The sequence below is a fragment of the Nilaparvata lugens genome, chromosome 11 (genome assembly GCF_014356525.2).
Source record: "Nilaparvata lugens isolate BPH chromosome 11, ASM1435652v1, whole genome shotgun sequence".
Classification (NCBI taxonomy): Eukaryota; Metazoa; Arthropoda; class Insecta; order Hemiptera; family Delphacidae; genus Nilaparvata; species Nilaparvata lugens.
In genome coordinates this window covers 25687209-25712478 of record NC_052514.1, presented here as the reverse complement: position 1 = coordinate 25712478, position 25270 = coordinate 25687209, and the positions used below count along the sequence as shown (strand labels likewise).

General features: G+C 35.1%; 1 protein-coding gene across 11 annotated transcripts in view; it reads right to left on the bottom strand.

The window, feature by feature from the left end:
• The window catches only part of LOC111053189 (V-type proton ATPase catalytic subunit A), a 37239-nt gene that overhangs the window by 4292 nt on the left and 7677 nt on the right, over positions 1-25270 (bottom strand). For 4 of the 11 annotated variants that reach the window (XM_039437982.1, XM_039437983.1, XM_039437985.1 and 1 more), the window contains exons 2-13: positions 24829-24933; positions 23456-23568; positions 22297-22402; positions 21568-21689; positions 21005-21142; positions 19690-19841; positions 18301-18442; positions 17308-17437; positions 13700-13826; positions 3414-3662; positions 1830-2036; positions 576-765 (exon numbers count right to left, since the gene is read on the bottom strand). In XM_039437982.1, the coding sequence (XP_039293916.1) occupies positions 576-765; positions 1830-2036; positions 3414-3662; positions 13700-13826; positions 17308-17437; positions 18301-18442; positions 19690-19841; positions 21005-21142; positions 21568-21689; positions 22297-22402; positions 23456-23568; positions 24829-24901 (1749 nt within the window). In that variant the 5' untranslated portion in view covers positions 24902-24933. Of the gene's footprint in view, positions 1-575; positions 766-1829; positions 2037-3413; positions 3663-13699; positions 13827-15043; positions 15174-15927; positions 16055-17307; positions 17438-18300; positions 18443-19689; positions 19842-21004; positions 21143-21567; positions 21690-22296; positions 22403-23455; positions 23569-24828; positions 24934-25270 lie in introns of all 11 variants that reach the window. The other 7 variants (XM_022340040.2, XM_022340038.2, XM_039437989.1 and 4 more) reach the window with 2 other exon arrangements.

Sequence of the window (25270 nt, the reverse complement as noted above, 5' to 3'; positions counted from 1 at the left end):
ACAAAAATTGGACTTACTGCTTGAATTTGCAAGGTTTGATAGAGTAGTAAATAAGAAAAAGACACATTTGAGCGGCGCTTGGCGCTTGAGTTAATCCTGAAGAAAATTGGAGCTGATGTAGAACAAGACAACCTAATTTCCCCACAAAACAATGACTTATCGACAGCCAAGATCCAATTGGTACATTTCAAGAACTAAGATTGCTTTATAATTCTGCGGACTGTTGTAATCTGTTACTGAGGACTCAATGTGTAGCACTCAACTTACAAACCATAGTTCCATATTAGACTTTCATTAAGTTTAGCATTTTAAATGTATGGAAACTCACGTTTCATTTCGAAATTAAATACAGAAATAATGAAGAATCACGATTTTCTTCTTTTCTGGATATTTATTGAATTTGTTTGCTTCATTCAGAAAAAAGGTTGGTAAAGGGAAAACAGCAACCATCTGAAACTGTTCCTTGATTTCTATAGTAGATTGTTCCAAGAACTGTTATACTCTGTTATTTCATTCATAAGTTAATTGATAGATGATCAAGAAGCCATCGAAAATATTTTGAATGTTGTAATTACCTTGAATTTCATGGAGGAGAGCTGATAGAGGATGTTGCCCATGGAGTCCTTGATGACGCTCCACGTGATTTTGTTTTCGCTCTGCGCCGTCGACTCGACCGCGTGTCGGGCCATGTCGTAGAACGCAATCATGTTCTTCAGCATGCCCACTGTCTTGTAGAACGGACAGAATCTGTCGTAGGCCGAGTAGCTACACACAAAGCACGACGCAAACAATAGTGTTAAGATCAGCTTTGCAAAATGATACAAAGTAATGCCAATTCTTATGAAAACTAAACAAGTTATTATGGAGATCATAAAGTACACAAGTAGTTATCAAGTAGTACATTGTGATGTGGAGTATGTCAATTATAATTAAGATTATGTAAAAATAGTTATGGATGAGTATAAATAGCAAAAAACACGAGCTAAATGAAAAACACGAGTTTTTATCAGAAGTTGATTGATTTGAAAATACTTCACCCTGGAAGACTGTGAGAATAGTTTTGAATCTGTCTAAGTGTGAGTTGCTATACAATATAGATTAACTGGTTTGAAAATACAGTACTTTACCATGGGAGATGAAACAGATTATTATGAAGATAATAAAAGAGCTATTATGAGTTTTTGAATGCGTAGTGGGCTGATTATTGACTACATAAGAGAAAACCGGAATCAGGAAAACAGGTTCAAAATGTATTATGAATTGATGAGAAAATCATAATGTGAACTTGTATGTGAAATTATTATAAATGAATACTGTTAGATGGACAAAATGATTGGATCAAGTATAATGACAATAATTGATTTGTGAAAAAGTCTGAAAAATGTTATTTGGAAGTACCTTAGTTAAGTTCTACAGAATCAACAGAAGGATTCAATATATGTTCAGGATTTAGAGCTAATTTATAGCACTAAAAAATATCAAATTCAGACAAAATTATAAGAAAACTCATGATAATAATAATAATAATACGTATCAACAATTATTTATATCACATAAATATGTGAATAACTTTTCTCATTCACTTCTGCAATAGGCCACTGTATATTATTATGTGAATTGACATGTGTGTGAAAAAATATGTTTCTTTCAGCTATTGTATGCAACATGTATAAAGTTTTTCAATAAATTAGAAATATTTCTAGACAACATTCCAGTGTTTCATTAAGGATAAATATCAGTACATCTCACCAACAACAGTATCTGATGTTTCTTTTAATTTTTAATGAGAATAAAATTGTATTTGATTACAGCTAATATTCGCGTCTTACCTGTTCTGTTGTAGGAAGTCGTCCTTGAGCACCTTGGCCACCTCGAGGGTAATCTTGTCGGACTCGGCCAGCGACGCCTTGCCCACCAACTGCACGATCTCCGACAAGTCCTCCTCCTCCTGCAGGATCTCCTTCACCTTCGTCCTCAGCGGCACAAACTCGGCGTAGTTCTTGTCGTAGAAGTCATCCAGGGCTCGCATGTATTTACTGAAAATCAACAACAATCATATAAACATAAATTATTCGACAATAAACAACAATCCCAATTATTCGAATTGAAGAGTTTCACTAGCTCATTCAATGCTTATGACAGGTATTCAAAGTAATCAAGTCGTTTCACTAAACTAGGCCCGGGTTCTAGGACATATATTGAATACAATGTACAAATAAATCTATTATGTGATACAGCATTATTAGTGTAGATTTAATAAGTTTCCTGGAAACTGGACTTAACATTGATTCTATTCAATCATCTTTATTCATTTATCTTCAACACAAGACACAAACCAAATAATAAAAATACATGAATAGCATTTGTTATGGTTGTGCAACCATGAGGATTTTTTTTTGAATGAATGAATTTATTTGCCAAAAACAAAATACAAAAACTTCACAAAAGAACTACTGCACTTAACTAAAATACATACATAAAAATTAAGGAAATGTTAATTTATTCAATTAGAAATAATAACGAAATAAATTATATCAATTTATTTGAAAATAAAAGCCTATATTTACTCTGGAATTTCCATTGTTTAAGGTTTTAGAAAAATATCTAGTTAATCAAGCAAATTAATAGATCGATCTCCTTCTCACATTACTCATAGGGAAATGTAGATGACGATAGAAATAAAAAATTAATAATACTATTTCAACGACTTTCAGTTTTAATAAATTATTCAAAATTGACGAACCAAAGATGTATTAAAGAATTTACAGTTTGGCCGGGTGGCACAAAATCTTTGTGAACGGCCAGTACTACAGAGAGGTGCTCCGTCGACTAACCACCCGAGTTCATCAAGTCCGTCCGGGGATGGCCGATTCGTGGATCCTCCATCACGACAATGCTCCGTCGCACACCTGCCTGCTCGTCACCGAGCAGTTGGCCAAACAGTCGAGGGTAATGTTGCCACATCCTCCTTACAGCCCGGATATGGCACCAATGGACTTCTTTTTGTTCCCCAAGATCAACAGACAACTTAAGGGGACGCGGTTCGGGACTCTGAAAAACGTTCAACGTGCTACGACGAGGGCTCTAGACAGCATAGAGGTTGCCGACTTCCAGGGAGCGTTCAGGGATTGGAAAATCCGGTATCAGCGTGTTATCGACTCTAATGGGGACTACTTTGAAGATTCCTTAAGAAAAATTGTAAATATTTTGCAAATAAAAAATTTCCTGAGGTCAGTCCGGTTACTTATTATACAGACCCTGTATAAACATTTAAACATAAAGAGAAATGCAAAGCCGTCGACTTGAATCTTAGACCCCACTCCGCTCGGTCAACAATGAGGCCTACGATGTTGGGAACCAATAAATGCTTTATTTATTATTTTTACTATATAGAAAGGCTTGCAGACACTAACCTGTAAGAGATGAGCCAGTTGATACTGGGAAAGTGTTTGCGCTGGGCGAGCTTCTTGTCGAGACCCCAGAAGACCTGGACAATACCGAGGGTGGCGGATGTAACGGGGTCGGAGAAGTCACCACCAGGCGGCGACACAGCGCCCACGATGCTCACGGAGCCCTCTCTGTCCGGGTTGCCCAGGCACTTCACGCGGCCGGCACGCTCGTAGAACGACGCCAAACGGGCGCCCAGGTAGGCCGGGTAGCCACTGAAACCAGCAAAAAGTCACGTTTCATTCAGCATCATAGATTGAGTAATGCTTACACAGGTGCTTCACACTTTTTAACAGATTCAAGTGCAATAATCATTATTATATATTCTCTGTTTGTACCATACAAAAGAATAGAAGCAATGAAATTGATACATAGTAGACAGAATTCGATAAATGTGGAAGTATAGATTAGTGAATGTAACGTAAGCTTAATAAGAAATAATATTATATAAAGTGAAGTTAGAAAATGCAAAAAGTAAGATGTGAAATCGAAGTTCAATCATCCGAATAACCAAGTTATCTAAAACATGTCCAAGATAGAAAGAAGACAGAAGAAACGTTAGTAAAAAGATCGATAGTACGAAGAATCGTTAGTAAAAAGTCAGGTTTGTTTGAACATGATAAATTGTGTAATTGTTATAGATCGAGTGTAATAGATGTGAAGGTATAGATGAGTGAATGTACGGTAACGTAATAAGAAATAAAATATAAAGTGGAGTTGGAAAATGCAAAAAAATGAGATGAAAGTCTACAGTGGAACTCCAAATATCTGAATAGAAAAGTATACAGAGAAAGAAAACAGGAGAAACATTAGATGAACATCTAAGGTCTAAGATCTAGACTTTTTCTCTTCAAGGGGCAGGAAAAATCAAGTGCATTGCACTTTTTGACAAATTTGAGAAGGTACAGTAATTATTAGTCTAAGTTGTAGTTTCTGTTTGTATCATAAAAGAAAATAGAAATAATTTACTTGTTACATAAAGTGTTATTCACATAAAACTTTATTAACAAAAAAATAATAAGAAGTGTTGATAACTTCATAAGTGAGAGACATGTGCGCAGGTATGAGTGCAATATTACAGAGAAGTAAAGAGAAGTAAGATCGTCAATTGTGGATGAGGTAATAACGGAAAATACTAATTTTTATAACAATGTAATTTCATTACATCAGAGAAGCAGAATCGACAATTTGGAGATAGTTGGAATCCCGGAAACCACAGGAGAAAACCTCATAAACGTACTCGAACGCCTAAGTAAGCCTCTTAAACTAAATTTCAAAGAAGAGGATGTTTCGGTGGTGCATCGCGTTCCAACAAAAAAGGAGACACTTCAATTATTGTCAAATTCACATCACGAAGGAAAAAGGCTGCATGGCTCGCGGCGGCAAAACAGAAGAAGGGAATCAAGCTGAAGGAAATCTGAAATTCGCCGACCGACAATCAGGTTTATATCAACGAACATCTTTCACCATTCTTCAAGCGTTTGTTCGGGAAGGCCAAAAAATTGAGAGATAAAAAGAGACTCATGTTTGTCTGGATCAGAGACTGTAAAATATTTGTAAAAGAGAGCGAAAAGTCGCGAACAAAAAGAATTACTTGTGATGAAGACATATTCAATTTACTTATCTAGACATATTCAACGGTGATTGATATTTTCCGTAATGACAAAAAAGCACAGTGCATAGGTTCATTGTCATTTGTTTTTTGATCTTGTCTTTGTGATAATCAATACATTATTACACATTTTTTTATATATATTTTTTTATTTCGGATTAATAAGTCTATTTTTATTTATCCACCATTTTATTCACGTCTTTGTATAATACATCTTCTATATTATCTAATTTTTCTTCCATATAACTTTCTTTCTTTACTCCCCTCACTCTTCATTCTGCTTCATTTTTTTCTCTTATATACAAATTTATATTACGATATAATTAATTCGAGTTATATGACTAATAACAATAATTAAAGCTTCGATGATTTGATAGATCTGGGATGTTACAGTACATTTGAGAATGATGACATAGTTAAGTTTTACCCCGATCAGTTTGATGATGGTTCCAATGATTTTATTAATGTTATTCATATGAATATTCGAAGCATAGAAAAGAATTTTGATGAGTTTTGTTATACTTTACAAAATTGCAAACTAAATTTTGATATTATAGTTTTATCAGAAACATGGATAAATGAGAATAAGAGCTTCGATTATAGTTTAGATGGTTTCACTGCACTAAGTAAACCAGGTCATCTGAATAACTGTAATGGTATATGTGTTTTTATAAAAAAATGGTATATTATTCGATGAAATCACTCAAGTAGGGGAGCAGATACTCTTTCAATGAGATTACAAATGAATGGTTCAATTATAAATTTAATAGCAGTGTATAGATCTCCAGCCGCTGACATTGATGTTTTCTTACCTGATCTTGATACGCAACTGAGAGACATTGATAAGACACAATAAATTATTTTGCTGGGTGACTTGAATATTGATCTATTACAAAATAGTGAAACCTCAAATGAATATATCTGTTTATGTGAATATATCTGAATATATCTGAATATACTCAGTTTAATTCAAATAAACGGTCTCAAGTCGTTCATTAACAAGCCAACACGAGTAAATGATAATTCTGAAACCTGTATTGATCACATTTTTTACAGAGGTCCGAAAATTGGGGAAGAAAACATTCTAGGAATAATTCATAAAACTTCTATAACCGATCATTTTTGTATAACTCTACATATTAATATAAACAAACAGGAACCTAATAAACCAAACAACTTGAATCATTACAAGGAAAAAATAAATTATTTCAAACTCATTGATTTGTTGAAGGAGGTTGATGAACTTTCTAATCTGGACGCCTCTACATACTTGGATGATATAGTTAACCGATTCGTAGAAAAGTTATTATCTTATAATTATAGAACTATCAACTCATCAAATAGAGTTAAAAAGTAAATCTAGACCTCTAAAGGAATGGATAAGTTCAGGTTGGTGAATTCAATAAGAATAAGAGACAAAATGCATAATACTTTGAAAAAACAACCTTTTAATGTCACGTTGAGAGAAAATTATAGTCTATAGAAATTTACTAAAGAAGCTTATCAAATCAGCAAAAATCAACTTTTATAAGAACAAATTAAAATCATGTGAAGGGAAGTCTTCAAAGAAAATTAAAATCTTCCTTATCTGGAAACCACTGCTGTTTCTAATTTCCGCCTAGTGAATTCTTTTTTTATGCATCCTACAAGTTCACAAGAAGTTATAAAACAAATAAATAATTTAAAAAATGGTGCATTCTCTGGTTCTGATAATTTAAGTAGATTTTGTTTAAAAAGAATAGCAACTTTTATAGCTCAGCCCCTAACATTAATTTTTAATGGATGTATGGAAACTGGACATTTCCCAAGTCACTTTAAAATTGCAAACATAATCCCATTGCATAAATCTGGGGACAAAAAGAATCCAGGCAATTATCGTCCAATAAGTCTCATAAGTAATTCATCCAAAGTTTTTGAAAAAATAATAAAAGAACAGGTTGTCTCATATTTAAAAAAGTTCAATTTAATAAACCAGTATCAATATGCCTTCCAAGAAAATAAGAGTACTGAGGATGCCATGACTGAACTTGTAAAAGAAATAACATCTAATTTCAACACACATAAAAAATCTTTGGCTGTGTTTCTGGACTTAGCCAAAGCATTTGATACTGTCCCACACATCAACCTGCTTGAAAAACTTGAAAAATATGGATTTCGTGGTCCGGTCTTGAAGCTCTTTGCTGGTTATTTGGGGAACAGAATACAAATGATATCTCTGAATGGAAAAGAGAGCAAAGTAACTTTAACAGAATTCGGCTAACCCCAGGGTACAGTTATTTCTCCGATTTTATTTTTAGTTTATATAAATTATCTATTGAGTCTTCCTATCAAGGGATGTAGAGTTTTGTCGTATGCTGATGATACTGCATTGGTTTTTACGGGGACTTCATGGGACAACGTGATATCCTTAACCAACATCGGACTCTCTGGTGTGAGAGTGTGGCTTGTTAGAAATGCGTTGACACTGAATTACTCGAAGAGCGTTTATATGACTTTTTCACCAAGCTCAAGTACTCAACCCGATGATATCAGAATTCAATTAAATGCAGTAAGAGTACACAATGTAAATTGCTTGTATGGCATGAACGGTGGCAATCGTAATCAACCGGCTTGCTCCTGTCCCGTTTTAGAAAGCGTGACCAAAACAAAGTATTCCGGTGTTACTCTGGACCCTCATTTAAGATGGAATGAGCATATAAATAGTATGTATAGCAAAATGAAATTTACGATCCACAAATTTTATAATTTGAGCTTACTCAAAAACAAAGGTCCAAGTAAAATGGTATACCTAGCATATGCTCAGTCAGTCTTCCAGTATGAAATTAGGGTGTGGGGTGGCGCTTTCAATGCACATTTCAAAAAATTGAATGTTATTCAAAAGGATATTCTCAAGGCAGCCTTGGGAGTGCCCAGACGATACCCTAGTCACCAACTTTTTCTAGAATTTGGAGTTATGACAGTCAGACAGCTATATTAGAAATCTAATTAAATATATCAGCAATCATACAGATATCTTTACATTGCATCAAACTAATTATATTTTCAGATCTGCAAACAGATACATTGTTCCTCGAACTGACTTAACTATATGCAGAAGACAATTCAACTATATAGTAAATAAACTAATAAATATTATTCCAGAACATTTTATAAAAATAAACCCCTTCTAAAGCACTTAAAACAAAAATTGAGAACTGGATCAAGACCGAAAATGTTGTTATCAAAATATTTCAACTCTAGGCATTCATCATGTATTTATTATCATGTTTTATTCAAATTATTTCCCCCTTTACTATCTGAAAGTTGTCTATCAAACTAAATTCAATTGATATAATGTTATCCTGCTCTGATTCAAATTAATTATTTCCCCCTTTACTATTGAAAGTCGTCTCTCAAACTGAACCCAATTTATATAATGTTATCCTGCACTAATTACAAACTCTTGATAATTATATCAAAATGAATATTTGTTTAACGAATTAAATTTTGTTTACGTTTATGTTTATACTATGAACTACTCCACTATCATGTTTTTTCTTTTTTGGAAGTGTATGCTAATTTTTTGTTTGAAATGTTTGCTAAATTTTTTTGTTTCTACAGTTTCTTTTTTCTAGTTTTCTCAAATTGGAATGCTTACTGAATGCTCGTTGCTAGCGCACAAATTTGTTTTGCTTACAACGCCAATATTATAATTATATTTTATTATTATTTAGTTTCAATAAAAGCTTTTGTATTTTTGTTAGTAAATTTCTAATGTATGAAACTGAATTTTGTTTTCCATGTTTTGTGAATTATTTATATGAATTTGGCAATAAATTTGATTTGATTAGATTTGATAAAGTGAAGTTAGATAATGCAAAAAGTAAGATGTGAAGTGGAAGTTCAATCATCCGAATAACCAAGTTATCTAAAACATGTCCAAGATAGACAGAAGAAACATCGTTGGTAAAAAGTCAGGTTTGCTTTGAGCATGATAAATTGTGTAAATGTTATAGATCGAGTGTAATAGATGTGAACGAATAGATGAGTGAATGTACGGTAACGTAATAAGAAATAAAATATAAAGTGGAGTTGGAAAATGCAAAAAAAAAAATAGAAATGTCCACTACAGTGGAACTACAATTACCTGAATAGAAAATAATACAGAGAAAACAGGAGAAACATTAGATGAACATCTAAGGTCTAAGATCTAGATATGTGGGATTTTTCTCTTTAAGGGGCAGGAAAAATCAAGTGCATTGCATTTTTTGACAAATTTGAGTACCTAGGTACAGTAATTTTTAGTCTAAGTTGTAGTTTCTGTTTGTATCATGAAAGAAAATAGAAATAATTTACTTGTTACATAAAGTGTTATTCACATAAAACTTTATTAACAAAAAGATAATGAGAAGTGTTGATAACTTCATGAGTGAGAGACATTTGCGCAGGTATGATAGATAGATAGATAGATAGATATATTTCTCGATCCATGAAACATCTATAGATGCATGAGATCACGTCAAAATATTAGAACACATACATAATAGAGTACTAGTCAAATTAATATGCCTTTATGGTTTCAATGGTTTTTATAGCATTACAGGTCTAAGCTGGATTCAGGCAGCTCAAAAAAACTCGTCAACATGATAGAAGGGGTTAGCGCAGAGCCACGTATGTAGAGTTTTTTTGAACTCTATGGTTCTCATGTCTCTAAACTTGAGGGGTAATTTATTAAATAAACGTCTACCCATTATCAGATGGCTGGACCTTAGCCTTTCCAGACGGACAAAAGGAATGTTGATGTCATGACTATGTCGAGTATTAATCCCATGAACGTTCGATCTACATTGGAGCGTTTTTCTACACTTATGAGTGTGAACAAGGCTATTGAATATATACAGATTCACTACCGTAAGAATGCCAAGCTCAACAAAAAGTGGCTTACAGTGGGCTATTCTATCGGCTCTACTCATTATTCTGATAGCTCTCTTCTGCATTATTAATACCTCTCCAATCCTGGTAGCATTACCCCAGAACACCAGACCATACGACAGAACCGACTGGAACAGAGCAAAATATGAAGATTTTACATATTCAAAAGGCAAACATGACATCAAACGCAGTAAGAGGAAGTTCACTCGAGACAACCTATCTAAAACCGTATCAATATGAGGAGCCCAAGACAGATCGTTATCCACCGTCAGTCCAAGAAATCTGGCCTTATTAGAAATCGAGGGGTCGCTCACATATGGTCTTAAACTGAAGACAACTGTCTGTGTCTTGGCTTGGTTCAATAGAAAACCATTAGCTGCAAACCAATCAGAAACCTGTGTCATTGCATTAGTAGCCCCTTCACCAACTGTCAGAATATCACGACCAGTATTTAACAGAGTAGTGTCGTCTGCATAGATATATGTATTGGCATCCACATTATAAGGTAAGTCATTCACAGCTATCAAAAAAAGCAGAGGCCCAAGAATGGAGCCCTGAGGAACTCCACATTCAACACTCACTGTAGGTGACCATTTTCCATGAATCTCAACCGTCTGTTTCCTGTTACAAAGGTAGGAGCAAATCAAATTAATGCTGTACCCTGGATGCCGAAGTAATTCAGTTTCTTAATCAGAATCTTGTGACTGACACAATCAAATGCCCGACTCAAGTCACAAAAGGTACCCCAGGCAAAACCCTTCTTCTCAAATTCATTGAGTATGTCCGTGACAAGAGCATCAATGGCATTGGTTGTTGATCTACCTCTACGAAAACCATATTGGGAGCCCGTGAAGATGCCCTTGTTCTCAAGAAAAAAACTCAGCTGCTCCGAAACAATACACTCAAAAACCATTCCTCAAGACAGGTATGAGCGATATTGGCCGGTAGTCTGCTGGATCCTCTCTGTTACCCTTCTTGAAAATCGGACACACTCGGGCAATCTTGAGGAAATCTGGAAACACTCCTTCTCTGAGGCAGGCATTAATGCACACTGACAACGGCTCAGCAACCCACTCACCAATTTCCTTCATAAGAGAGTTGGAGAAATCATAAAAGTCCCTGGATCTTGATGATTTCAGATTCCTTATTACTCTACTTACATCCTCAGGAGTGATGAGCTTCCAATTGAAGCTAGCAGTGGAGACAGGGCAACTACTTAAAAGCTCTCCAAAAGAGACATCAGTCTGCCTAATCCCTCTTCTTATTTCTCCCACACAATGTGCAAAAAACTGTGCAAAGGTATCTGGATGAATTGGAGCTATGTTCCTCCTACTTTTTCCAGGCCTCAGTTTGTTTATGATTGACCAGGCTGATCTGCATTTATTAGATGAGTTGTCTATCACTCTGCAGTTATAATTCCGCTTTGCCACTCTAATTGCCTCTCTGTACCTCCCCCTCATGACCCTATAATCGCAACCAGCCTGAAGCGTACCCAAGACCCTGAAAGAATCATAGGCTGACATTAAATTAAGACGCATTGACGCAAGCTCCATAGTGAACCATGAGTTCTTACTTTTCTTTGATCTTAGAGTGTTGGAATTTCGTCTTGTACTTGAATGCCTTTTAGGACATGTAATGTCAAAATGATACATCAAAGTACTGAAAAACTTATAAAAAACCGCAGAAGATGGTAAACTATGACTGGAGCTCATATAATCCTCATCCAGACCCAATTCCAAATTCCAATCAATCCTGGATATGCAGTACTTGAAATGTTCAACATTACCAGCCGAAATACACCTGAAAGTTTTGACTGAGGCATCCCCCTTTGCACCTGGTTCCGAGGTCTCCACCATGTCACGCAGTTCAAATTTGACAGCATCATGATCTGAGTAGAGAAAAGGGAGTATGTCAGATCTAACATCACCCAAACCAGCGTTGGAGAAAACATTGTCCAGGCATGCCAGATTACGAGTGGGTTTTGAATTACAACAATAGAAATCAAACTGGCGAAGCAAATTGATGAAATCCCTAGAAGTCTTTTGATTTCTCAAAATGTCAAAATGAGCATTCAAGTCACCTCCAAGAACAATCCTGTACTTACACCACCCAGAGAGAAAAAATCGTAGTATCTCTTCCAGCTTTTCCAAAAACAGGCCAGGATCACTGTCAGGAGTGCGGTACAAAGAGACCACTATCAACTTATGTGACTGAACACGCACTGCACATGCCTCTATGTGCCTTTCAATACAGAATTGAGACACCTCTATTTGCTGACAAGATATGTGATCAGCACAGAAGATCAGTGTACCTCCGTGTGATCTTTCCTCTCTAGCATAAAAGGATGCCAACTTATAACCGGGGATGACACACTGCTCTCTGCCCGAATCGCTAAGCCAATGCTCTGACACACAGACAAAATCAAATCCATTATGTCCTGAACAAAAATCCTCCAACAAATCAAATTTTCCTGCAATTCCCTGGATATTTAGGAACAATAACCCCAACCACAACTCCCCCAAACCCGAAACTGACCCATCCAGCAGCCCAATGTCACTCAGGTTATCACTGGGCATGAGCACCGACTCCCAAAAAATCACCCGCATCAACATTGGAAAATCCTTCATGATTCAGCGAATTAGACAAAAGAACATGGTCCACATTACCCTGTCCGGAGGAACAGATTGAGGCTTTGATTGATCCATGTCAGCACTGCTGATGACTGCAAACATTTCTTCAACCAATTTCAATTTCCCTTTTTTGTTAAGATGCAGACCATGTGCAGTGTGCAGAGATCTATGGTATGTCCACAAATTCAGGATGCTGATTGAATAATCAGGGTAAAAAGCAGGAATATTACGGATGATTCTGTTCACTCTTTTGATTGCAACATTAGTCAGTGAGCCTTCATCCAAGTCATACCTATAAGGTACAGTTGTGAGAATGATATTTGCATGTCGAAAACTATTAACAACTCGCATCAGCCTCTCAATGAATCTATCAGCACAATCCTGCGATAAAATATTGAAATCAAAGCTATTTGACCCCCCACCAATATAACAAAGTCACCAGGTTCTGTGCCCCTAATCTCCTTTTCTGATAGCATTTCATCCATCACCACCTCCAGAGGAGCACCAGGAGCAACGTGGGAAAATATCTCATAATACGATCTGGTACCCCTGGACAATTTCTCTCTTAGAATCTTATTCAGGCCTCTCCCATGACTATCCGACCATATTCGAATACCAGGATCCCTTTTAGGTAAACCAGCACAAGTCCCTCCAGCAGTCACCGATCCAAGTCCCCTTCTTCAAACTTTCCAGCCGCACAAGAACTCCCCTGATGTGCGGTGCAATGAGTGCAATATTCAAGTAAAGAGAAGTAAGATCGTCAATTGTGGATAAGATAATAACGGAAAATACTATTTTTTTTAACAGATAGTTAATGTTCCTTACTGTAATGACAAATTATATATACCAGATAACCAGACTGCACCAGACTGTACACCGACCCGAGTAAGACACCAACCCAGCCGCCAGAATATGTTGTCTCGCCTGGCGACCCTAATGTAATGAGCGCATCAAGGACTAATGTATCGGACACTTGGCGTGACAATTGGATACAATCGTTGAAACAGCAGAAAGTGAAAAATTGTTTCAGGGATATTTTAGTTTGAAGATCTACCTGTCGACTGAATTGCTTCAGGGAAAATTTAGTTTGAAGATTTACCTGTCGGCAGGCATCTCAGCCAAACGACCGGAGATTTCTCGAAGAGCTTCGGCCCAACGAGAAGTCGAGTCAGCCATCATCGATACGTTGTAACCCATGTCACGGAAATATTCAGACAGCGTAATACCTGCAAGCAAAATACAAACGTAGTCATTCAGTCATAGGCAGTGTCACTAATAAATTGAAGCGTAGATTGTTCATTGATAGGTTAGAGGGAATATAACAAGAGGAGTGTTTTTAGTATTTACAATTGCGGCAACTTACTGAAACTATGCGTTGACTACAAAACCATGATGAGTTGAAAGAAATCAAATCAAGAAGATATTGAAGTCAAGAAAATACAACATTTATTTCAATGATACTTATTGAAGTACAAGATTGATATCCTACGATTTCTCCCTCAACACATGATAGATAAAACAATAATTATTGTGGAGATACATTACACATACATTAGGTTGGTAGGCCCAAGCAAAAGGAAACAGAAACCAATAGAAAATGAATCAATACAATTTCAGATACTCAAAGAATAGTATGCCTACACTTGACGTGCCTTCTAATCTCTCAGATTAGACAATAAAAACTTATGCTTTTTGACAAGCTCAAGCTGCTTAAAGAAAGGGATCATGGATACGGAAAATTAGTGGAAGATAGATAGTGCTTGTCATTACGTCACTTTCCATTTACCAATTATATGTCTAAATTGAATGAAAGGGACCTGATATCAGTGGATATTTACCATATCATCGCCACAACATCACAGGTAGATATGTCTAAATGGAACGTGACGTAATGAAAACAATGGCAGTAACTTTCCATCAATTTTCAATGAGGCTTGTCTTGGCATAAAGCTGTAAGCTTCTATATGTCGTAGTTTTTCTATCGATGAAAATAAATAAATTTTCATTGCCGCTTAAAGGCTATTTCACACCGCTGTAGCGTAGCTTGAAATATGTATTTTGAAAGACATAGCCGACATATCTCCTAATGTTAATCAATCTGTCCATTTCAAACCGGCTTAGCGTACATTAGCATTTTGAGATACGGCGGCTATATCCTTCAGGAGACGTATATCAAGCTATGTTACGGCCGTGTGAACTAGCCTTAAGATTCAATAGGGGTGAAGAAGTTAGGAAACTTAGCTGGGAATAACTGTTATTATTCAAATATCAATAATATTCTAGTTGGGAAATTTTAAAATCAAGTATGAGTTTACCAGTGTAGATGGATGCCTCACGAGGGGTGAAGGAGTGTGAAAACTCAGGTGTGAATAATTGATATTACAGTATTATCAAAATCGATAATATTCTAGTTGGAAAATTTAAAAACGAAGTATGTGTTTACCAGTGTAGATGGAAGCCTCACGAGCGGCGACAGGCATGTTAGATGTGTTGGCGACCAATGCTGTACGCTTCATGATCGATTCTGTCACGCCGTCGATTTCAACGGTCAGCTCGGGGAAATCTCGCAGTACCTACAAAATTAAACACAGAATAAGAATAGTTATGCTGCGTCTATGAAATAAAATAAAAATATCCTTTATTAGGCGTAGTAAGGATTATCACCTAGTTGAGACTACTAGGTCACCGTGGAATATATATATAAGTTGAAAATGAGTCCTGAAGTTTCACGTTTAAAGTTTCAATAACTCCATTACACAATATTTAAATGCATAAAAATTGATTGGTCTTCAAAGTTCATTATTACTTTCCTTGCCCTATTACCATAGGTAAGGAAAGTATTGCTTTCCGAAAAAAATTAAGGTACCCCAACTTCTAAATTTCTATACGTTTCAAGGTCCCTGAGTCCAAAAAAGTAGTTTTGGGTATTGGTCTGTATGTGTGTGTGTGTGTGTGTGTGTGTGTGTGTGTGTGTGTGTGTGTTGTGTGTGTGTGTTGTGTGTGTGTTGGTGTGTGTGTGTGTGTGTGTGTGTGTGGTGTGTGGTGGTGTGTGTGTGTGTGTGTGTGTGTGTGTGTGTGTGTGTGTGTGGTGTGTGTGTGTGTGTGTGTGTGTGTGTGTGTGTGGTGTGTTGTGTGTGTGTGTGTGTGTGTGGTGTGTGAAGACACCAACCAGCCGCCAGAATATGTTGTCTCGCCTGGCGACCCTAATGTAATGAGCGTCACGTCACGTCACTTTAATGTCACATCAGACACTTGACGTGACAATTAAATAATTAAACAGTAGAAAGTGAGGAATTGTTTCAGGGATATTTTAGTTTGAAGATTTACCTGTCGGCAGGCATCTCAGCCAAACGACCGGAGATTTCTCGAAGAGCTTCAGCCCAACGAGATGTCGAGTCAGCCATCATCGATACGTTGTAACCCATGTCACGGAAATATTCAGACAGTGTAATACCTGCAAGTCAAAATACAAGCGTGAATTAGCTTAATTCACGTTTATTCAGACATCGGCAGTGTCACTATCAACGAAGATTGTTCGTTGATAGGTTATACTCCGTACAAAATTACATCTGACTTGGAGGAATATGCGGCGCAGAGAAATGGAGGGAGATCGGCCAATTACAGTGATTAATAGAGTCATAGGTAGAAGTGCAGTTCTCAATTTGTCGATTAGTCAGTCGACTGAATGCTTCCAGAGAGATAACTCCGTGAGTTTAACATGAGCGCTAGAATACTCACGAGAAATTAGAGAATGCTGGCCGGCTTATGACGGTAACTTTTCCGCCGTTGTATCCCTACCTCTGTATGCCTTTTCTGCTGCGCATGTCCCTCTCAAGTCCAAAGTTATTTTGTACGAAGTATAGAATGAATATAACAAGATGAGTGCTTTTAGTATTTACAATTGCGGCAACTTACTGAAACTATGCGTTGACTACATAACCATGATGAGTTGAATGAAATCAAATCAAGAAGATATTGAAGTCAAGAAAATACAAAATTTATTTCAATGATACTACAAGAATGATATCCTACGATTTCTCCCTCAACACTGATAGATTAAACAATAAGTATTATTGTGGAGATATATTACACATACATTAGGTGTGTAGACCTAAGCAAAGGGAAACAGAAACCATAAGAAAATGAATGAATATAAATTCAAATACTCAAAGAATAGTATGCCTGCACTTGAAGTGCCTTCTAATCTCTCAGATTAGACAAGAAAAATGTACAAAAAAAATTGACAAGCTCAAGCTGCTTAAAGAAAAGGATCATGGATGCGGAAAATTAGTGGAAGATAGTGCTTGTCATTACGTCACTTTCCATTTACCAATCATATGTCTAAATTGAATGAAAGGGACCTGATATCAGTGGATATTTACCATATCATCGCCACAACATCACAGGTAGATATGTCTAAATGGAACGAGACGTAATGAAATCACTGGCACTAACTTTCCATGAATTTGCATTGCCGCTTAAAGGCTATTTCACACCGCCGTAGCGTAGATTAACATTAGGAGATACGACGGCTATGTCTTTCAGAAAATGTATTTTAAGCTACGCTACGGCGGTGTGAAATAGCTTTAAGATGAGCAATTTAAGAGGAGTGGAGAAGTGTGAAAACTTAGGTAGGAATAACTGTTATTATTATTCAATATCGATAATATTAAAGTTGGGCAATTTTGAAATCAAGTATGAGTTTACCAGTGTAGATGGAAGCCTCACGAGCGGCGACAGGCATGTTAGATGTGTTTGCGACCAGAGCTGTACGCTTCATGATAGATTCTGTCACGCCGTCGATTTCAACGGTCAGCTCCGGGAAATCTCGCAATACCTAAAAAATGATACACATAATAAGTTTTCTTATTCTGCGTCAATCGCTGTGGAATATATGAAAATTGAAACATGAAAGTCTTGAAGCTTCAAGCAGACAAAATTTATGCATGAGATTGTTTATTTCAAACGGAATAAAATTGTTCTATTCTATGTTTCAAGTTTCAAAAACTCCAACATACAATTTAATAACATTGAAATCAATTGGTATTCAAAGTTCATTATTTGAAAACAGGCTGAAGATATGTAGTTTGCAGCTTGAAATAGAGAAACATACATGAAAGATTCAAGAAAACATATTTTTCAAATTCTAACACATGAACTCGCACTCAGAGTTATAAGTAACAGAGTATAATACAATATTCATGTCAGGTTTCATCAAGCTCGGTTAAGAAATTTGAACATATACATATCAGGAAAGCTTTGCTTGTACACTGTAACATATTGTGATTCTTTGGCAATAGTTACTTTCGATAATACCCGTGCACACTTGTAAATTGAACACAGCTTGACCATGTTCAACCAAGCTTGATGAAACCAGGCATTAGAAATAGATATTTTAGAATTTCACAATTAATGCTAGGTTGATTGTTCAGGATTCAAATAGAGCAATAACTTTTCAACATATTAGCTTATCTGGAGTCCATGCAAACTTCCTCTGCTTTGTTATTTGTTGATTTATATATTGGTAGGGATAAACAAATACGATATTCAGAAAATAATCAATTAAAACGTCTTCTATCTCTGAATTTTGTTATACGGTGAACAAAAATAGTAATATTTTTGTAATATTAAGATAGTAATCATTTATAATGGATTATACTATTTGGAGATGATAGATACTGTAATTTGATGTTGAATTACCTCAGACATTTCGTTTCCTCTCTCTCCGCAACCGACGTAGACAATGACATCAGAGTTGGAGTACTTGGACAGAGCTTGTGAGATGACAGTTTTGCCGCAACCGAAAGCACCAGGGATGGCGGTCGTACCTCCCTGCACACAACTGAAAATTCAACAAAAATCATTAGCTACGGTAAAATATAAAAAACAGCAATGGAAACAGATTTTCAATGGAATCGAATGACAAAATTGAAACAGATTGTATCCATCATACTTGGATTATTGTATAATATTCTGAATCTATCTTAGCATTCATACTACAGTATTCATTGATAAAAACAATATGAAAAATTGTAGTACCCTTTATTATTAAAAACTTAATATTTTAACAACGACTAGTTTCGACCATAGATCATTTTCAAACTAGTCGTTAAAATATTTTAAAGTTTTTAATAATAAAGGGTAGTACAAGTTTTTATATTTTTTTTTATTAATTTGTACAGAGGTAGCCCATATAAGTGGAGTGTTTTTACAGTATTCATGTATTAGATGGTTTCTCAGTGACCACGAATCTTGAAGTTATCATTGGCCATCATAAACAACTCAAAATGTTACACAAATATATCAATTTTTATGTTGTTTTTCATGATGAAAAATGTAATAATAACTCTGTTAAAAATTCTTTCACAATTTTCTTCTTCAACCTAAACGAGCAGGTGTAACAGTGTTCCGCAATGGGTAAAAATCATCTTCAATGAAGTTGAAAATTTGTAACAAAAATATATTGACTCCGGCTGGAAACAAACCGGAGATTTTTCCAGTTCCAAATTCAAGCACGTTGGCACTGCGCTGTGGGTAAATTGATTGACTTTTCATAGGACTTTAATATTTTTTGTTGAGGATGATGCACACATGAGTTCTAGGCTAGTGCTTGGGTAATGAGTCGGATGATGAAATGTGTGGGTTCCTACAGCTCAAGGTGAGCTCCGAAACACCGGGAAGCGAACATACAACTAGCAAATTGGAGAAAAATTCGTTTTTATCATTAAAATTAGAATGAATAGATTAATAGGAATAACCATCCGGCAAATTCACAATCTTTGTTCAAAATTTCAAGTTCGACAGTTCAGATATGATGGTGCGTCACACAACATATCCCTATCTTTCCTGTACTAAATTTTAAGTCATTTTTATGTACGGTATACTAGGAATAACAAATCAATAGTATCAATTCTACTATAAATGATAAAAATTGTCAATTTTCTATAGGGATTTGAGTTATTGGTTGTACCAACACTATGAACCCAATTGTATCCTATAAAAATTAAGAATAGAAGTTTGAAAATGAAGTTAATTAGGGAACAATAATTGAATAGTTTACTAATTAAGTTGATTAGGTAGCATACTCACGGGAACAATGAATCGAGCACACGCTGTCCTGTCAAGAGCGGATAGTTGGCTGGCAGCTTCTCAGTGACAGGTCTCGGCTGACGCACGGGCCACACTTGCAACATCGTGAACTTTGATCTCTCGCCATCGAATTCAGTTTCCAACACAATGTCCTAATTAAAAGTAAAAATTATATCAGTCATCAGGTTATTTGATTGATACGCTTATTGGAGAATACTGTTGTACTTGACAGTTAAAGTTGTAAGGGATAAAAAAGACGTTATATTCAATAAAAGCAAAGTTATCAAAAGCAATAGCAGTAAAGTTAATGACAGCAATAACAACAAGTTATTATAAGAATTAAAAAATAATTAATATTCAATAACATCAAAAACGACAGTACATCTATCAAGAGTTTTCCTAGTTGAAGCATATAAATACAATCTCCAGATGAATAGGAAGTTTAAAACTCTTTTCTAGCGATATTATTACTGTAGTTGCAGTAAGCCAGTAAGCCAACTTCAGGGTCACATTTATAGAAGTTTAGAAGACTGTCTTGTAAACCGAAACAGCTATCAGAATTATATGCAAACACTAGATAAGCATAAATTCATAAAATCACTAGTAAACTTATTTATTTCCTCTGAGACAGAGCAGTTTCAGATATTTATTCCATTACGAAGCTTCCCAAAATTTGAAAAATTAACTAGAAAAGCAATATTATTTTTTGTTCACATAAATCATTGGGGTTTGCCTAGTATGTGTACATTTTAGTAATTTTTCAGTTTTACGAGACACACTATATTTTGGAAGAAGCATTCGATTCATGTCAACGTCAACCAATGCAAACCGAGCTGTAGTTGAAGTAGTAAGAATGAGTTGTATGCTGTCGAATTTAAGATTGAGTGATTTTCAAGCGATGTGTAATAATTGCTGTAGGTACACAACAATATCATAATTGTTTTTATCCAATAATACTGTGTGGATCACATGGCTCCATTCAACATACAAATTTTACTACTTGAAGCTCAAGTTTCAAGTTCGCTTAAGATTAATAATGCTGTGAAAATCGAGAAAGGCACCTTTTTATAGAAATGTACTTGTGCCAACTACAATATTGAATATCAATTTCGAAATAACTTTTTTCAATTTCAATAAGTTATGGAATCGAAAGAATAAGACGTTTTGATTTGTCAATACCCCTATATTTTACTTATTCTTTCAATTATGGAGAAATACCACACCATCTCCACCCATACAATCAAATATTTATGTAATCAATGAATAAGTTTGAGTTTGATAAACTGAATCGAAATAGTTTAGTTATTTCACTTACATCAACAGTGTAGTTGCCAGGAGGGGCAAGATATTTGACGGTTCCCTTGGATCGTGGTGGCAGAATGAGTTTGTGTTTGACAAGGGTGTTCTCGTGTACAATGGCATATTCGTCTCCTCCGGTAATATGGCTGCCGACCTGCAAAATTACAATATTTATTATTAGAAGATAACAAAGTTCAACGAAAAATGATACCGATTTGAACGTTCAGAGTACGACGGTAATTTGAACGAAACAATTCAAATTTATTTGAAAATTCTTGAACATGAATAAGTTACTATTTTAAAATAAAATCATACCAATTTTTAATAAGTGTAATTCAAATCTAAATAGTTCATCATAAATAGTTGCACATATGCTTCGAATGTTCAGTACAGCTTATTTACAAGAATGCAAATCTAAACTATTGAACAATATTTGGAAATTGAAACTACAGTACTCTTTCGATGTCAGGTTGAAAGAGAACAAAACGTTATATTTTAGATTCTGAAAAAATTATCAAGAGAAATCATAATAATTCCAAATGTTTTTCTTTGCTGAACAAATACAAATATTGTGCTTACTTTGATGTTCAATGGATGGAATTCCCAGGCAGTGGTTCTGCTTAGAGCAGGCACGTTGACTCCCTTGGGGATGTAGATGCTGTTTGACAGCTCATTGATGTCCTTCAGAGGTCTCTGGATACCTGTACACAATTATTAGCAACCCACATCTCAAAAATAACTTCATAAAACTACAAATATATTCTATGAAGATGAGCATCATTAATGAATACTTCTCTACTACGATCAGTTCAGGGAGAACATAACAATGAAACAAGGAAGTAATAATCGTTTTTTTATTAGAATAGATCTAACACTAGTGGTGAATATACGAGTAAATTCAAGACAGAATTCTAAACATTACTGGAATCATTGTTAAAAATACCCCAGGAATCTTGAGACAGTCATATACAATGAGGAGAGACTCCAATGAACCAGAATTCGTCATTATAGAAATTGAATATCATGATAAGCAAGCTAAGAATGAACATATTCAACAGCTTTCTTTCCAACAAACGTTTACATCGGTCGTTTTACACATTCAACTTTACTTGAATCAATAATGATTTTTTAAATGCAATATCACCTTTTCAGAAAATATCAAATGATTTGTATTTTGCAACATTAGAATGTTATGTTCAAAATCATTTAACAGCACTACACATCATTAGTTACAGATGTGGAACATTCAATCAAAGCAATCCAATATTATGAATATCCATCTATTAGACTAAACTTAGATTTACTGACCGTCAAAAATGCTGCCCATGATACCAGGTCCAAGTTCCACGGACAACGGCTTGCCAGTTCTCAGCACTGGATCACCCACTGTCACACCTGATGTTTCTTCGTATACCTTCAAGGCAAAAATACACCCGATGAATAGAAAATACCAAGAATGCGATAATTGAATGAATATCGAGTGACCTGACTGGCTCAGGACTGTTGTCTTTGAGAATCAGAGTGAGTTTTCAGGTCGCAACTGATAAATTTCAGGGCTTCTGGAATGACAAAACGTTTTTTTTTTAATGGACCTGAAAACATGTCTATCCGAGTATGCGATAATCATGCCAAAAAACATGGATGAGGTTGATAAGTGCCGCTGCGTTTGGTACAGCTAAGCTTCATACAGATTTTGAAAATATTATTTAGAAAATCAATATTCTCATCCAATTATGAATTGTTTAGTCACGACAATAGTGTTCAAATTGCAGCGATGTGAGGGGGTGATAGAGTAATGCTCATGCGTTCTATTTCAACGCAATCTATTTTGAAGTAACTGACAGGGCAGCCAACCGTATGTTCTATTCACTAACCAAACCGATTCTTGTGATTGAACCATGTATAGCTTGATAATACAAGGGTCGATCAATCAGGTTGAAATTGAGTTCATCGTAGGTACGAAATATTGTTGATTGGATTGAAATGAGAATTATATGAATGCGAACTCAAAGGTTTCGAAAACAATGATGTTGAAAAATCGACATGTTCAATTATTATCGATGGTTTTTTATTTATATTCAAATATAAATTTTATTAAAAATTGTTTACAATAAAAATCCAAAATACAAAACAATAAAACCAAGATACAAGTATCATAGACAAATACAAAAATGACAGGCTTCATAGTGGGGTTGCTGAATAGTATGAGAGGAAGAGAATTACCTAGCCAACTATGGTTTCTCATTTAATAGGCGAATGAAGGGTTACTAAAAGGCAATTAGAGGTGAGGAATGAAGGGTGAAGATGAGAGAAGAAGGGAAGATTGAGGAAGGAAGAGAAGAAAAGATAGGCAAACAACAAATTGTAAGCTGATCAACATGAAATAAGTTGATTGAAAGTTCTAAGACTGTCTCTGAATAAATAAAAATATATGTTTTACATGGATAAGTATGAATGAAAGACAAACCTGGATGGTAGCCATGTCGCCTTCAAGACGAATGATTTCTCCGACCAGTTCATAATGGCCGACTCTCACCAGCTCGTACATAGCCGATCCTGACATCTTTTCTGCCGTAACCACTGAAATTAGGAAAATAAACAATTGATGGTGAATAAAAAATGGGTAATTGAAAAATACAATAATATCGGGGGATTCTAGTTCAAGTAAACCAGAAAATTGGAAATAATTGAGATACAATTGAGAAAATGAACTGGTATTATTGTTGGAAGAGTCTGGATGGAGTGCATGAGCAATGAGAGATAATGAAGGTTTAAAATGTAGTTAGACAATTATTTGTGTAATTCTAATTCTTAAACTATAAAGGTTAATGTGTGTAAATGAGCTGGAATTATTTTGGAGGATTCCTAATTATATAATCTAGTGAGTTTGGACTTCCAAAAGTTGATGTTCTTTCTATTGAAAGAAATAAGAATTATTGAAGAAATAAACCATTTTTTATGAGTTTGAGTTTATTGTTTGTCTTCCAACATTAGTGTGCTAAAACTTGAAGGAATATTTGTTATCAAATAAAAAATTAGCTGTCAAATTTCTGTTAACTAACTTCGTTGAGTTTATAAAATGAAAAATCAAGTCGGCCTGTGCTGAGTACGGAAAAATGTATCAGTAACGGAAAAAAAGCAAACACTAAACCAATCTCTATAGTGAAAAGTAGCGATTTAGCAAACTTTAAAGCAATTTTTCAATTGGCAAGAAAGTTTTGCTGATTCTGCTATCAGAATATTAATTAAAAACTCTGAATCAGAATTTGAGCTGATAAATTCAGTTCATTTATATTTTCAAAATTGTGCTAGAGAAGGTATAAGATTTCTTCCTACTGTAGATTATAAATTTTTCTGAAGTGAGTGACTAAACTTTCAATAATTTTCATTTTCATTTCAAAATTTTCACTCTCAATTTTCTCTTTTTATAGGTATTGAATAGAATTCCATCAACAATTGAGATTTGACTCTTTTTTCCTGTAAAACAACAATAATGAGCACACAAAAACAGGAGCTGATATTTGAAAGGCTAGCCGCATTTTGAGACGCGAAGACACGTGACACGAGTCTACCAGGTAAGTTAATATCATATATTATGATATTATGATGCTCACATGAAGACAAGGCTGGCACCTATGAATATTATTATAATGATAATATGATATTAATTTGTCTAGCAGACTCGCGTCATGTCCTGTCATGTCACTTATCATGCGACAAGCCTGAATAACAGAAGCAACTTCAATAGACTTGAAGTCAAGTGCGTCGCTAGAAAATTGAATCATCAAATTAAGAAAAACGTTTCAATTCAAACGAAAATCTATCATTTAAAAAACTTACCAGGACCGGATACAGCGAATACGTATCCATACTGTCCCTCCTTCTCAACATCTTTTACTTTTGGCAATGTCATCTTATCCTATTGTTTTTGTCTGCTTCAACAACCTGTAAAAACAAGTCAAAAGGATAACTTAACTTAAAATTCATTAATTATGAAATTGATTAATGAAGAAAATTGAGAATGAGATTTAATAGTGCAGTATCCTAGTGTAGAATCAAAGGTGAATAGGAATCAACATTATCCTTTCTCAATCATATAATAAAAATAAAAAACTATTATTCATTTTCAACTGAACCACAATACAATAGGAATATCGAATAATGGGATTTGAAGTGGATAATTGTTCAATTCAACTTGATAATATCACGGAAAAATCAAAGTATTAAAAATAAAATACCCAACAGCCAATATTTTATATGAGTACAATACAATTACACATCC